The sequence below is a fragment of the Petromyzon marinus genome, chromosome 16 (genome assembly GCF_048934315.1).
Source record: "Petromyzon marinus isolate PM22_M1 ecotype Great Lakes invasive population chromosome 16, UKy_Petmar_22M1.pri1.0, whole genome shotgun sequence".
Taxonomy (NCBI): Eukaryota; Metazoa; Chordata; class Hyperoartia; order Petromyzontiformes; family Petromyzontidae; genus Petromyzon; species Petromyzon marinus.
This window is the reverse complement of record NC_133682.1, coordinates 9,862,527-9,876,206: the sequence shown is the minus strand read 5'-3', so window position 1 is coordinate 9,876,206 and position 13,680 is coordinate 9,862,527. Positions and strand designations below refer to the sequence as shown.

Genomic DNA, 13,680 nt, shown 5'->3' with positions numbered 1-13,680 from the left:
TCGTCACGTGAAGCGTGAAAAGTCTCGCCGCTGGCATGGAGGTCACGGGACAGACGCAGTGAGATGCACCACCGATAGATTTTGCCACCTGTGCGCCATCCCCACCTCCCCTCTCTCCCCTTTCGACTGTGCCAACCGAAGCAGACCCACAGTCCATCGCTTTTACAAACGTGGCACGCGCTCACAACATTTTGGGGGTACACGCAAGCCCCTGCCGTGTTTAACACGCCGTACACGTTCCACTCGTTACTTAACGCATGCGTGTATGCATAACTACGCTCTAGCACAGTGGGCTACGTACGGTGCGAAGGAAGTTCAACACACACGTACACTCTGCAGCGGTGTGGGGGGAGGGGGGGGGGCAGTGGTGAGCGCACACCGCGTTGTGAAACCGAGCCACCCGAGTTCGATTCCAGGCCACGGCTGACCATCAGTGGCGCGAGTGATGTCTAAACCGGCCCTCCCGGTCACCTGCCACAGCCCACTTTACTCACCCTTCGCCAAACCGCATTGACCAGCGCGGTGAAGTATGGTCAAACAGTTCCACCGTGACTGGCATGGCGCGGCGCGGCGAGGCCTCCATCTCGACGTGTTGGATTGGCAAAGGGCTGTATACCGTGAACTGTTGAAAAGATGATGCGCGTGGGTACACTGGACAATTGATTGGAAGTTACCCATGTAAGCTGCAAATTCCGCGAAATTTTAGTGGCGTCTATCCTAATCGCGACGCCAGATATTTGTTTCCCACCATGAATTTTTTTTTTTAAAATCACCGAATGTAATTACTCACTCACAGGGGCAAGGCGAGGCCAGGCCACATCGTCGTCTTACATTCGATAGCGGCTGTTGCTGTTCTATCTCTGTGTCAGATGCCCCTTTGTTGCTGAGCAGCCAACGGGGGCGCTTGCAGGCTTGCAGCGTACATTAAAGTTGCGAACCGCTTTGTGGCCTCCCGCTCGGCTCCCGTGAGACGCGCGTCGCCGTCGCCGGCGAACCGAGTAATTCGCCTCCCCCGTGGCGAGCGCGAAGCCGAGGCCCACGGAAAGCCGCCCGAAACGTCGGTCCGTAAAGCGACGGGCGGCGGCGGGGTGGGGGGGGTTTAACGCGTTGCGCGCGCGCGCATTGCGAGTGCCACATAGAAGCGAAATAATCGCAAACCTGTACACACACAATATATATTCCGATGCGTATATAACACTCGCATTTATCATCCTCATAATGATAAAACGCGGGACGCGTTTCTTTTAACACATACTCGCATGTATATATATAGAGATACATAACACATACATACATGCATACATACAAAGATCCCGTCGTGTAGCCTTAGCAGACTGTTGGGGCAAGTGCTGTTGGCGAGCACCTGTGAAGACCGGCACGGAACACGAGGGGGTGGGTGGCGAACACCACGCCCGGCCGCCTTTGTCTCCCCAGTGGTGATGTTTACACGAGGTAATCATTTTGAGGCTGAGTCGACCTACGAGATGCCCATGACAGGTTCAGACAATAGTCACTGGTCGTTGGCCGTGAGCGGCAATCGAACTCGGCTTGCCCGGTTTTTTTTTATCCCAGCGCGCACACATCGCTGCACTACACGTATAGGAATCCGTACACGAACACACACACGTAAATATACACACCGCCAGCACACACATTCAACGCGACAAAATTATTCTGTGTTGAACTGAACTAGTGCGGGAAGCGTTGTTAGCGAGCACCTATTATTAAGGCCGGGGTGGTGGTTTTTGTTTTGTTTGCCGCCACCTTTAACCCACGCCGGGGCCGCCTTTGTCTCTCTCGTGCAGACGCTCATCATCACGCCGCACCAGTCACCTATTTCAGGCCGAGTCGACCTAGGCGACGGCCAGGTCAGGGGCCAAGTTCCGCTTGGGCATCCACGTTGGTGCGCCAACCACCGGTACGATATTCCAGGACAGTAGTAGTTGCGTTTCTGTTACCGCGTCTTTATGAGATTGTATTTACATGACCGTTATAAAAAGCACACGTGCAAACAATACAATATAATGCATACTGAAGTGGTGACGAATGGGCACGTTTTTATTGGGGTTTTTTCTTTCACGCGGCAAATCCTTACTAATTGTCTGTGCCGGGTGGTGGCGGGTTCAACGACACATTTATCTTCATTGCGATCTAACCCCCACCCCCCCCCCCCCCAAAAAAAACACATCTTTGGTGCGTGGATAATATTTGTAAGCAGACGCCTACTGCTTGTTTATGTTTGCAAAACGCGACTTTTACAACAACAATTTTTTTTATTTAAAGCTTTCGTGACTGCAGGGGTTCATATTCTTGGTTCTTTCGGTAAAGTCACCACGTAGAAGGGAAACAATAAAATAATAAAAATATATATTGTTTTATATTTTTATTATTTCATAAAAAAATATATTGTTTTATATTTTTATTATTTCATAAAAATATATTGTTTTATATTTTTATTATTTTATTGTTTCCCTTCTACGTGACTTTACCGAAAGAACCAAGAATAACAACAAATTGATTTGACTCTTCCCTCTGCTCGCTACCATCCAACTCCTTCCCTGCCGCTCCTCGACCCCTTCGTGATCGCGGTCACTCATTCCTCTATCCGTGCACTCTCCACCGTATTCTGAATCTTCACATTCTGTCATCGGTGACCCACCCCCCGTTAACTCTGTCAAGCGTCTTGAGTGAAGCCGCACTCAGACGAATATGGCATTAAATGAGGTTACACATAGAAGCTAAACGCCAATTAGTTGCTACTTCACACCGGGGGCAGGTGGCTTGCTTCACTATTCCTGTAAATCGCCCCATGACGCTGGTTGATGTGATCACCAGCGAAACGTCGTACTGCTCAAATTGTAAATGCTGTGGATTTACTCTCCAACGCAGCGGTGGTGCTGAAGTGCTAACTAATTGGTCGTTTTGTTTACGTGACAAATCCCTTACTAAATTGGCTGCGTCGGGTGGCGGAGGGTTACGACACATTTATACGAACGCGATCTAACCCCCCCCCCCCCCCCCAAAAAAAAAACCCTTTATTGTGAATAATATTGTTCGCGAAAGTCTGCTACGTGTTGAACTGAGATTACACAACCCTAATCGGCGCCACGGTCGTCTGGGAGTACGTACACTAACTCAAGTTTCATTTTGCCAGGTAAAGCCCACTGAACTGTGATCTATTCCCCAGAGGCGACCTGGCCACACATGCTGATAGCTCATCGACCAAGTGGATTATATCATCATCCATCATCATCACGGTTATCATCGCGTGGGAGTTTGTAGTAGCGGGGGGCCGGGGGGCAAACCCCGAAGGAACCCGGAGAACAATCCACGCGACCACCACGTAGAGACGGAGACACTCAGGGAGAGAGAAAAGAACACGTAGAGAAATCTAAATTTACAACATTAGGCGTCGTCAGGGTCCAGGATCGAACCCACGGTCTCTCCTGCGTATCAGGCGTGGGAGTTAACATCTCCTCGCCACGGCAGCATTGATGCAGTATAAACAAAACTCTGGAGAGATTTCGAGACGCAGTGCCTCGTCAACGAGAGCGAGGCTTGTTTAAATCAATTTTACTGGACGTCTGTTTTTTTTTAAAAAAGGAGCTTTATAGCTCATCGGATTTCTCCAGAACAGATAAAGGATTCTGATTCTGAATGCCGGTGCACGATCAGATGTTATCATCTTCGGAACTCAGAAGGCCGAGGAAAGGAAGTCGAATGGGAGCTTCAGGGTTGCCCTTGTTCAGTTTTTAGTCAATTAAAGGGATAACCGTAGAACAAAGACAAAGAGCTCCCGTATAGCCTTAGCATACTGTTGGGGGCAAGTGCTGTTAGTGAGCACCTATGAAGGCCGACACGCCACACGAGGGGGTGGGTGGCCAACATTACACCCGGCCGCCTTTGTCTCCCGAGTTGCGCTGTTTACACATCGCACCAGGTGCTCATTTGAGGCTGAGTCTACGTAGGGGAGGCCCCGGGACCGGTTCAAACAATCGTCAGTGGTGGTGTTGGGCGTGAGTTGGAATCGAACTCGGGTCGCCAGGTTCGTAGTGCAACGCGCTAAGCGTTACGCTGTCGTTTCCGCACACACACACACGGACATCTCCGACTAGCCAAACAGAATGTGGGGGGCTATCGCTGTTAGCGAGCACTCATTAAGGTCGCCACCAATGATAACAAAACATTACCCGTGCAGCCTAAAGCATCGTCTTAAGATTCAGTTGCACTCAGACGCAGTATCGATCGAAATTGTATTGTATGAAGCGGCGCTTGTGCCAGACTAGGTGCGCTTTGAGGCCACGTGAAGTGTTCGAGATTTCGCTGGCAGGAGGTCACGGGACAGACCCCCCCCCCCCCCCCCCCCCACGTGGTCTGTATCGAACACAGCTTCCCCTCGAGTCGCAGTGGTGGTGTTCGTGCCAGGCTAGGTGCAGTTGTCTTCACGTTTGTGTTACACACACACACCGACCTCGCGTATAATCTTATATACTCTATAGGCTATTGTACATCTAGCGAGCACGACCGCCTTTGTATCCCGAGTGCTGACATTTGGACCGAGTCTTTATGTAGACTGGAGGAATCAGATGAGCTATGAAGCTCTTTCTATTCAACTGGGCGTGCGCGGGTCAGCGAGTTACAAGCAGACAGCGCACAAGGAGCACACTCATCCAAGTCTGAGTCGTCCTTAGCCGGCAGGGGTGGGGAACGTCCAACCCGCTGGCGGTATCAGGCCCGAGAAATCATTTGGTCTGTTCCAGCCATCACATTAGGGGTGAGTTAATGAAATGTTTGACCAAATATAACGGGCTAATTTTTAAGTTGATGATTTTGTATGGCCCACGAATGATGATGTTATAAATATCCAAATGGCCCTTGGCAGAAAAAAAATGTTCCCCACCCCTGCGCCTAAGAGAAGGAAGACTCCGAACGGGAATTGACACCACTCCCCACCGATGTCGTGCCCGTGGCCGGGAATCGAACTCGGGCCACACACACACACACCTGAGCGCGAGTGTGCGCGTGTAGATAATATAGACGCGTTCGCACCTCCATTTGCCGGTTGTCCCGCCTTCTTGGCCCACTCGAATGCACCTCCTTTCTGGAGACCAACTCCAAGATGCCCGATTCCTACACCACCAACACCACCGCCACCACCGCCACCACCTCCACCGCCTCCACCGCCTCCACCGCCGCCGCCGCCACCACCACCGCCAGGTCCGCCGGGCCCCAGGGAGGGCATCACGGAGCCACCGGGAGTCTGCACGGGCCCGAAGTCGGCGGAGGGCGAGTAGAAGACCTGGCCCGAGTGGAGCGACGTGGGGATCGTGCCCGGTGGTGCCAGCGCGAATCCGTGCCAGTCGTCGCGCGGCTGAGCCACGTAGGGGTGAGGCCACGAGGTGGACTGCAAGCCGTGGTGGTCGCCGGGAGCTGTGTGGTAGCCGGGCGGATAGTCCGTGTGGTGGTGGTGGTGGGGGTGGTACTGTGGTGGGACCCCGAAGTTGGTCGGAGGGCCCAGGTTGATGTTGGGTGGCCGCGAACTCGCGAACATCGGCGGCGTGGCACCGTTCGGGTCCTTCTCCTGCAGCCGGTAGTTGATGTACATTGTCACTTGTTTGTTGTTGTTGGTGGTTGTGGTTGGTTGTTGTTGGTTGTTGTTTTAAAAATGGCTCTTTTTGGAAAGTTGGTGTGAGATTGATTGGAGGTGCTGCTGCTGCTAAACCAAGCAACTTTGGGAAATAAGTTTATATCAGACTCTGTTGTTGTTGTTGTTGATTTGTTGTTGTTGATTTGTTGTTGTTGATTGTTGTTTAAGCAAAAACGACAATTTAGTTGTGCAGAACTGTATCTGACACTTGATGCCGATGGTGAATGATGGCGATCGTCTCCTATTAGACGCCGGAAACTTGCACAGCAGTTAGCATCACACTCGGAACACCTCAAGCTGCGTGTTGCCGCGTCAACCACGCGCGTTGTTGTTGTTGTTGTTGTGGCTGTTGTTGTTGCTGTTGTTGTTGTTGAATACAATGCTCTCGTCCAAGCCTTGGCAATAGACAGCGGTGGTTGCAGTCGATGTGAAGGCACAACAACAATCGCCGTTTAGGAATTATTGTTGTTGTTGTTGATAATGATGATTATTATTATTATTTACGAAAACGTTCCCACGTCAAAGCGTCCACCACGTCTACCCGTCACGCTAAATCCTGCCCGTGGGTATCTCCCGCAGAGGTGGAAGAGGGGGGGGGGGGTGGGTGGTGATACCCCGGGTGTCTGTCCCACGTTGGTCTCTACCCGGGCCTCCTCCTCCTCCTCCTCCTTGAGCCCGCAGCGAACAATGACGCACCGACCAAAGCAGCCGTACTCCTCGCGACAACTGTCAAAAATGTGTCAGCCTATTGAGCTGTTATGACAAACGCGCACGCGCACACGCACGCACGCGCACACACACACACGTATATTTCTCAACAAGCGTATCAACGGTGCAATACACCCGTGTATGTGTGTGTGTGTGTACGTGTTTGTGCGTGCGTGCGCGCGTGTGTGTGTGTGTGTATATATAAAAAGAAGTGAAGATTACAGAGTGCCGGCCCAATAACATCGCCTCCCTTCGACGTGACTTTAAAACGAACCTGTTGGCGATCGTTGCGCGAGATAAGGCGCTGTAATTATTAACGGAACTATACGACCGCCAGCGGGCAATCATTGAGCGCTCGGCTTGCACGGATAGGTGCGACGTGACGTGGGCTATCGGGGCGTAGGGGGCTGTTAGAGGAACGATATTGCCACGTGGGGGTGTGGGGGGTGGCTTCGAAGGGGGGGGGGGGATGGGGGGGAGTCTTGGGGAGGGAGGGAGGGAGGTGGACCGCGCGGTTCTCTTCACAGGAGATGCGTCGGGGCGGTCGAAGCATCTGAAACACGGCAGCGACCTGGAGTTCAACTCTGATGCGTGTGTGTGTCTCTGTGTGTGTGTCTGTGTGTGTGTCTGTGTGTGTGTCTCTGTGTGTGTGTCTGTGTGTGTGTCTGTCTCTGTGTGTGTGTGTCTGTGTGTGTGTCTGTGTGTGTGTCTGTGTGTGTATCTGTGTGTGTGTCTCTGTGTGTGTGTGTGTCTCTGTGTGTGTGTCTGTGTGTGTCTCTGTGTGTGTCTCTGTGTGTGTGTCTGTGTGTCTGTGTGTGTCTCTGTGTGTGTGTCTCTGTGTGTGTCTCTGTGTGTGTCTGTGTGTGTCTCTGTGTGTGTCTGTGTGTGTCTCTGTGTGTGTCTCTGTGTGTGTCTGTGTGTGTCTGTGTGTGTGTCTGTGTGTGTCTCTGTGTGTGTCTCTGTGTGTGTCTCTGTGTGTGTGTATATGTGTGTGTGTGTCTGTGTGTGTCTCTGTGTGTGTCTGTGTGTGTCTGTGTGTGTGTCTGTGTGTGTCTCTGTGTGTGTCTGTGTGTGTCTGTGTGTGTGTCTGTGTGTGTCTGTGTGTGTGTCTCTGTGTGTGCGTATCTGTGTGTCTGTCTGTCTGTGTGTATCTGTGTGTGTGTCTCTGTGTGTGTCTGTGTGTGTCTGTGTGTGTGTCTGTGTGTGTCTCTGTGTGTGTCTCTGTGTGTGTGTATATGTGTGTGTGTGTCTGTGTGTGTCTCTGTGTGTGTCTGTGTGTGTCTGTGTGTGTGTCTGTGTGTGTCTCTGTGTGTGTCTGTGTGTGTCTGTGTGTGTGTCTGTGTGTGTCTGTGTGTGTGTCTCTGTGTGTGCGTATCTGTGTGTCTGTCTGTCTGTGTGTATCTGTGTGTGTGTCTCTGTGTGTGTGTCTGTGTGTGTACCTGTATGTGTGTCTCTGTGTGTGTGTCTGTGTGTGTGTGTCTGTGTGTGTGTCTCTATGTGTGTGTGTGTCTGTGTGTGTCTGTGTGTGTGTCTGTGTGTGTGTGTCTGTGTGTGTCTCTATGTGTGTGTCTGTGTGTATATGTGTGTGTCTGTGTGTGTGTCTGTGTGTGTGTCTGTGTGTGTCTCTGTGTGTGTGTCTGTGTGTGTGTCTGTGTGTGTGTCTGTGTGTGTGTGTCTGTGTGTGTGTATCTGTGTGTCTGTCTGTGTGTGTGTATCTGTGTGTGTGTCTCTGTGTGTGTGTCTGTGTGTGTATCTGTGTGTGTGTCTCTGTGTGTGTCTGTGTGTGTGTCTGTGTGTGTGTCTGTGTGTGTGTCTCTATGTGTGTGTGTGTGTGTCAGTGTGTGTGTGTCAGTGTGTGTGTGTCAGTGTGTGTGTGTCAGTGTGTGTGTGTCTGTGTGTGTCTGTGTGTGTCTCTGTGTGTGTCTCTGTGTGTGTGTCTCTGTGTGTGTGTCTGTGTGTGTCTGTGTGTGTGTCTGTGTGTGTGTGTGTGTCTGTGTGTGTGTCTGTGTGTGTCTGTGTGTGTGTCTGTGTGTGTGTCTCTGTGTGTGCGTCTGTGTGTATATGTGTGTGTGTCTGTGTGTGTCTCTGTGTGTGTGTCTGTGTGTGTGTCTGTGTGTGTGTGTCTGTGTGTGTCTGTGTTTGTGTCTGTGTGTGTGTGTCTGTGTGTGTCTGTGTGTGTGTGTAAGTGTGTGTGTCTGTGTGTGTGTCTGTGTGTGTGTGTAAGTGTGTGTGTGTCTGTGTGTGGGTGGGGAGCGATAGTGTAGCGGTTAGCGCGCTGCGCTATGAACCCGGCGACACGGGTTCGATTCCCGCTCACGGCCAACACCAGTGACGATTTTCTGAACCGGTCCCGGGCCTCCCCTAGGTCGACTCAGCCTCAAATGAGTACCTGGTGCGGTGTGTAAACATTGCCACTAGGGAGACAAAGGCGGTCGGGCGTGGTGCTGGCCACCCACCCCCTCGTGTACCGTTACCGGCCTTCATAGGTGCTCGCTAACAGCACTTGCCCCTACAGTCTGTTAAGGCTATATGGGGGATCTTTGTTTGTTTTTGTCTGTGTGTCTCTGTGTGTGTGTGTCTGTGTGTGTGTGTCTGTGTGTGTGTGTCTGTGTGTGTGTGTCTGTGTGTGTGTGTCTGTGTGTGTGTGTCTGTGTGTGTGTGTCTGTGTGTGTGTCTGTGTGTGTGTCTGTGTGTGTCTCTGTGTCTCTGTGTGTGTGTGTGTGTCTGTGTGTGTGTCTGTGTGTGTGTCTGTGTGTCTGTGTCTTTGGAGCGAGCAACTACGAAGGCTGCCGCTGCGGCACACGAGGGGTGGGGGAGGTGGTGAGTTTGTGGCCAGCACCAAGCCCGACCGCCTTTGCCGCTCGCTAACAGCACTTGCCCCTACCGTGTGTTAAGGCTATACGGGGTATCTTTGCCTTTGTGTCTGTGCGTAGGTGTCTGTGTGTAGGTGTGTGCCATGAACCATTCGACCCGAGTTCGATTCCCGCTCACGGCCACCGACCCCCAGTGACGATTATCTCTGAACCGGTCCTGTGCCTCCCTGAGGCCAACTCGGCCTCAAATGCGTAGCTGGTACGAGGTGTAAGCATTGCCACGGGGAAGACAAAGGTGACCGGGCGTGTTGCTGGCCACCCACTCCCTCGAGTGCTGTGCCAATCTTCGTGGATGTTCGCTATCAATCCTTGCCCAACAAATATTTTAACGGGGGGGGGGGGCATCTTTATCTTAGCCAGTGAGTCTTTGTTTTATGAATGGTGCTCGCTGAGAGCACTTGCCCACGCCGTCTATATGGGTTGCACGGGGAACCTTTGTCTTATCAGTTGTGCGCGTGCACGCGCGCGCGCGCGTGTGTGTGTGTGGCATAGTCTCAAAGTGCACCTTGCCTGGCACAACATCAGAGTGCAGCGGCACATTAAATACGCACTACAATGACAATAGTTTAAAGCGATTTGAAGCATGTTTTATTTTTGTGGGGGGGGGTGGGAGCAGAGCTTTGTGACGTCATATTTTTAGGGGGGGGGTCTGACTTTTTGTGACGCCGTGTGACGATGTGGGGGGTGGGGGTCGAAAATCGTCCAACATCGCGTGACGTCATTTATGGACGGCCCCTTTGCCCAATGCATCTTGCACGGCTGTCTGGAACGCTCTCGCCTTTTAAAACGTGGAAGGCACTGGAAGCTGCGCACTTTGAAATCGTCTGGATTGAAAACTCAATTCCGCTTATTGGGTTTAGTCTCTTGTTCTCCCTCCCCGCGCCACCTGCCCGCACCTCCGTTGAACGGGGTTGGCTTGCGTACGGTGCGAAAGAAAGTTCAACGGAAGTAACTAAGTAGCACTATACAATGATAGGGGGTTTCCCCTTCTTTCTGGCGACAAAACTGAAAGCTTTAACCAGTGAATCATGTTTACGTTAACCACAATTCTTGCAGTCAGAATGCAAACTAAAAAAAACAACACTGATAATGTAGGCATCGTCTTTTAAACTGATTGGTCCACACCAATCGGTTTCACTGACTGAAACAATCATCCTGAGTACACGCAGCCACCACCAACCCCCCCGTGCTGTGCTGCACGTATGCCGTACAGACTACCCCGACCGACACTCTGTCGGTTAAGTGTGCGGGGGGGGGGGGGGTGTTTGACCATACTTCACCACGCCGGTCAACGCGGGTTGGTGAAGGGAGGGTGCGGTTGGAGGGTCGGGGTGTGTGTGTGTGTGTCATCTCAGTCAGTCGACCCGTGGCACCTGGGTCTGCCCGTGACCTCCTGCCAGCGGGTATTCGACACTTCACGTGGCCCCAAGGGGCACATAGTCTGGCACAAGCGCCGTGGTGACGTCACCGCCACTTAGTGGCGAATGGCGATTGTTGTTGTATACATGTGTGTGTGTGTGTACCTGTGTGTGTGTCTGTGTACCTGTGTGTGTACCTATGTGTGTGTGTGTCTGTACCCGTGTGTGTACGACACTTCGCGTGGCCTCAAGGTGCACCTGGCCTGGCACAAGCGTCGTTGTGACGTCACCGCTACTTAGTGGCGAATGGCGGTTGTTGTTGTGTACGTGTGTGTACCTGTATGTGTGTCTGTGTGTGTACGTGTGTGTGTATGTCTGTGTATCTGTGTGTGTACCTATGTGTGTGTGTGTCTGTACCCGTGTGTGTACGACACTTCGCGTGGCCTCAAGGTGCACCTGGCCTGGCACAAGCGTCGTTGTGACGTCACCGCCACTTAGCGGCGAATGGCGGTTGCTGTTGGAGTGGAGGGTGTCGCGGTGCGCTAACCACCGCGCCACCGCTCTCCCCAGCAAGAGCTGTGTACATACACAATGTATATGACAGTAATGGGTCACTTAGCAAAGGATTGGGGGTAACGTGTGAAGCTCGCGACTGAACAGCGGCGGCGACAATCAGAGCCCGTGACGACAGCACGCGACCTTAATAGGTGCTCGCTAACAGCACTGCCCCAACGGTTTACACCACCCCCTCTCACACACACACACAAAGACAAAGGACAAAGATCCCCCGTGTAGCCTGAGCAGTAGCACCTACTGAAGGCCGGCACGGCACACGGAGGGGCTGTGTGGTGGCGGGCAACACGCCCGGCCGCCTTTGTCTCCCCGGTGGGCGATGTTTACTACACACCGCACCGGGCACTCGTTTGAGGCTGAGTCGATTTAGGGGTAAGCTCTGGACCGGTTCAGATGATCGTCACTGGGTGTTGGCCGTGAACGGCAAATCGAACTCGGATCGCCGGGAGTCAAGAACCCATGCCCGTCCGCCTTTGTCTCTCTCTCTCTCTCCAGTGCCCATGTGTTGTTGTTGTTGTTGCTGCTGCTGCTCCGAGTTCACGTGATGTCGTAGAACGCCGCTGACGTTGAGCCCCCGACCTGGAATCTGGAATCCAACCGAGGTCGGCGGAGTTCACAGCGCGACGCCGTCTGACTAACCGCGAAGGCCACTCAACAACAAACTGCACAGGTTCCCACGCGGATGTGTCTGTGTGTAAGTGTGTGTAAGTGTAAGTGTGTGTAAGTGTGTCTGTGTGTGTGTAAGTGTGTGTGTGTCAGTGTGTCTGTGTGTAAGTGTGTAAGTGTGTGTGTGTGTCTGTGTGTGTGTAAGTGTGTGTGTCTGTGTGTGTGTGTATAAGTGTGTGTGTGTCAGTGTGTCTGTGTGTAAGTGTGTAAGTGTGTGTGTCTGTGTGTAAGTGTGTGTGTGTGTGTAAGTGTGTGTGTCTGTGTGTGTGTGTAAGTGTGTGTGTCTGTGTGTGTGTCTGTGTGTGTGTAAGTGTGTGTTTTGGGAGCGGTAGTGTAGCGGTTAGCGCGCTGCGCTATGAACCTGGCGACCCGGGTTCGATTCCCGCTCACGGCCAACACCAGTGACGATTATCTGAACCGGGCCTCCCCTAGGTCGACTCAGCCTCAAATGAGTACCTGGTGCGGTGTGAAAACATCGCCACTAGAGAGACAAAGGCGGTCGGGCGTGGTGCTGGCCACCCACCCCCTCGTGTACCGTTCCAGCCTTCATAGGTGCTCGCTAACAGCACTTGTCCCTACAGTCTGTTGAGGTTATACGGGGGATCTTTGTTTTTTGTCTTTGTTTTGTCTGTGTGTGTGTCTGTGTGTAAGTGTGTGTGTGTAAGTATGTGTGTGTGTAAGTGTGTGTGTCTGTGTGTAAGTGTGTGTGTGTGTCTGTGTGTGTCTGTGTGTGTGTCTGTGTGTGTGTGTCTGTGTGTGTGTCTGTGTGTGTGTCTGTCTGCGTGTAAGTGTGTGTGTGTCAGAGTGTGTGTGTAAGTGTGTGTGTCTGTCTGTGTGTGTGTCTGTGTGTAAGTCTGTGTGTCTGTGTGTAAGTGTGTGTAAGTGTGTGTGTGTGTGTCTGTGTGTGTCTGTCTGTGTGTCTGTGTGTGTGTGTCTGTGTGTGTGTGCCTGTCTGTGTGTCTGTCTGTGTGTGTAAGTGTGTGTGTCTGTGTGTGTGTCTGTGTGTGTCTGTGTGTGTGTCTGTGTGTATGTGTGTGTGTGTCTGTCTGTGTGTGTGTGTGTGCGGCAAAACAACCCCCTTGTGCGGCAAAACAACCCCCTACCTCCTCGCGGTGCCGGACGGGCAACTCTGTCGTGGACAGCGCTGTGGGGGGAGTTCCAATTTTGATTGGCTCCTCCCCTCATGGCATATGTGTCCACCACAGGGGCTAAACGGGGGCTCTGGACGGGTGCGAGGGGCTGGTAACCCCTCCACCTTCAATTAATTACCACAAAACCACGAATTAAACTGAAATATGTAACAACTAAGCTTGTGCCGGAGGCCCCGGGGGGCCAGGCGTCTATGACGTCTCCTGGCCAAACCCCAATTGGCGGAGCCAGGAGATTGAATACCTACCCTCGGGGCTACTCCAGAAACAACGAAAAGCCACTACGGGTGGCCACGTGGAATGTTCGAACGCTCACTGCAGAGGAGAGGCTGCCACTCCTCTGTCGGGAGCTGGACCGGTACCGCCTGGATCTATGCGGCATTCAGGAGGTCCGGTGGACCGGCTCTGGTTCCTGCCACCATGAGGGGTGGACAGTCCTCTACTCGGGGCAGCAGACTGCCAAACAACAGGGTGTGGGTCTTCTTTTGAACAAAAGAATGAAGGGGGCGTGGGAGCGTGGCGGTGAGGTGTGGGAAGCTGTAAGCCCCAGGCTACTTTGGGCTCGCCTTCCCATCAACCGGAGGCGAGGAATGGTGGTCGTGGTTACTTATGCCCCCACCGAAGATGAACATCCGTGGAGGGATGCAGGCAAAGCCGATGAGTCAGATGCCTTCTATGACCTCCTGTCACAGGTGCTGGCTAAAGTG

At 52.6% G+C, this 13,680-nt stretch overlaps 1 protein-coding gene across 1 annotated transcript in view; it reads right to left on the bottom strand.

Annotated features, from left to right (window-relative positions):
• LOC116942839 (homeobox protein CDX-1-like) overlaps positions 1–5,605 on the bottom strand; it is a 42,683-nt gene extending 37,078 nt beyond the window's left edge. Inside the window, exon 1 of the mRNA XM_032955193.2 lies at positions 5,050–5,605. Coding sequence (XP_032811084.1) covers positions 5,050–5,605 — 556 coding nt within the window. The remainder of the gene's footprint in view (positions 1–5,049) is intronic.
• Between the last annotated feature and the right edge of the window lie 8,075 nt (positions 5,606–13,680).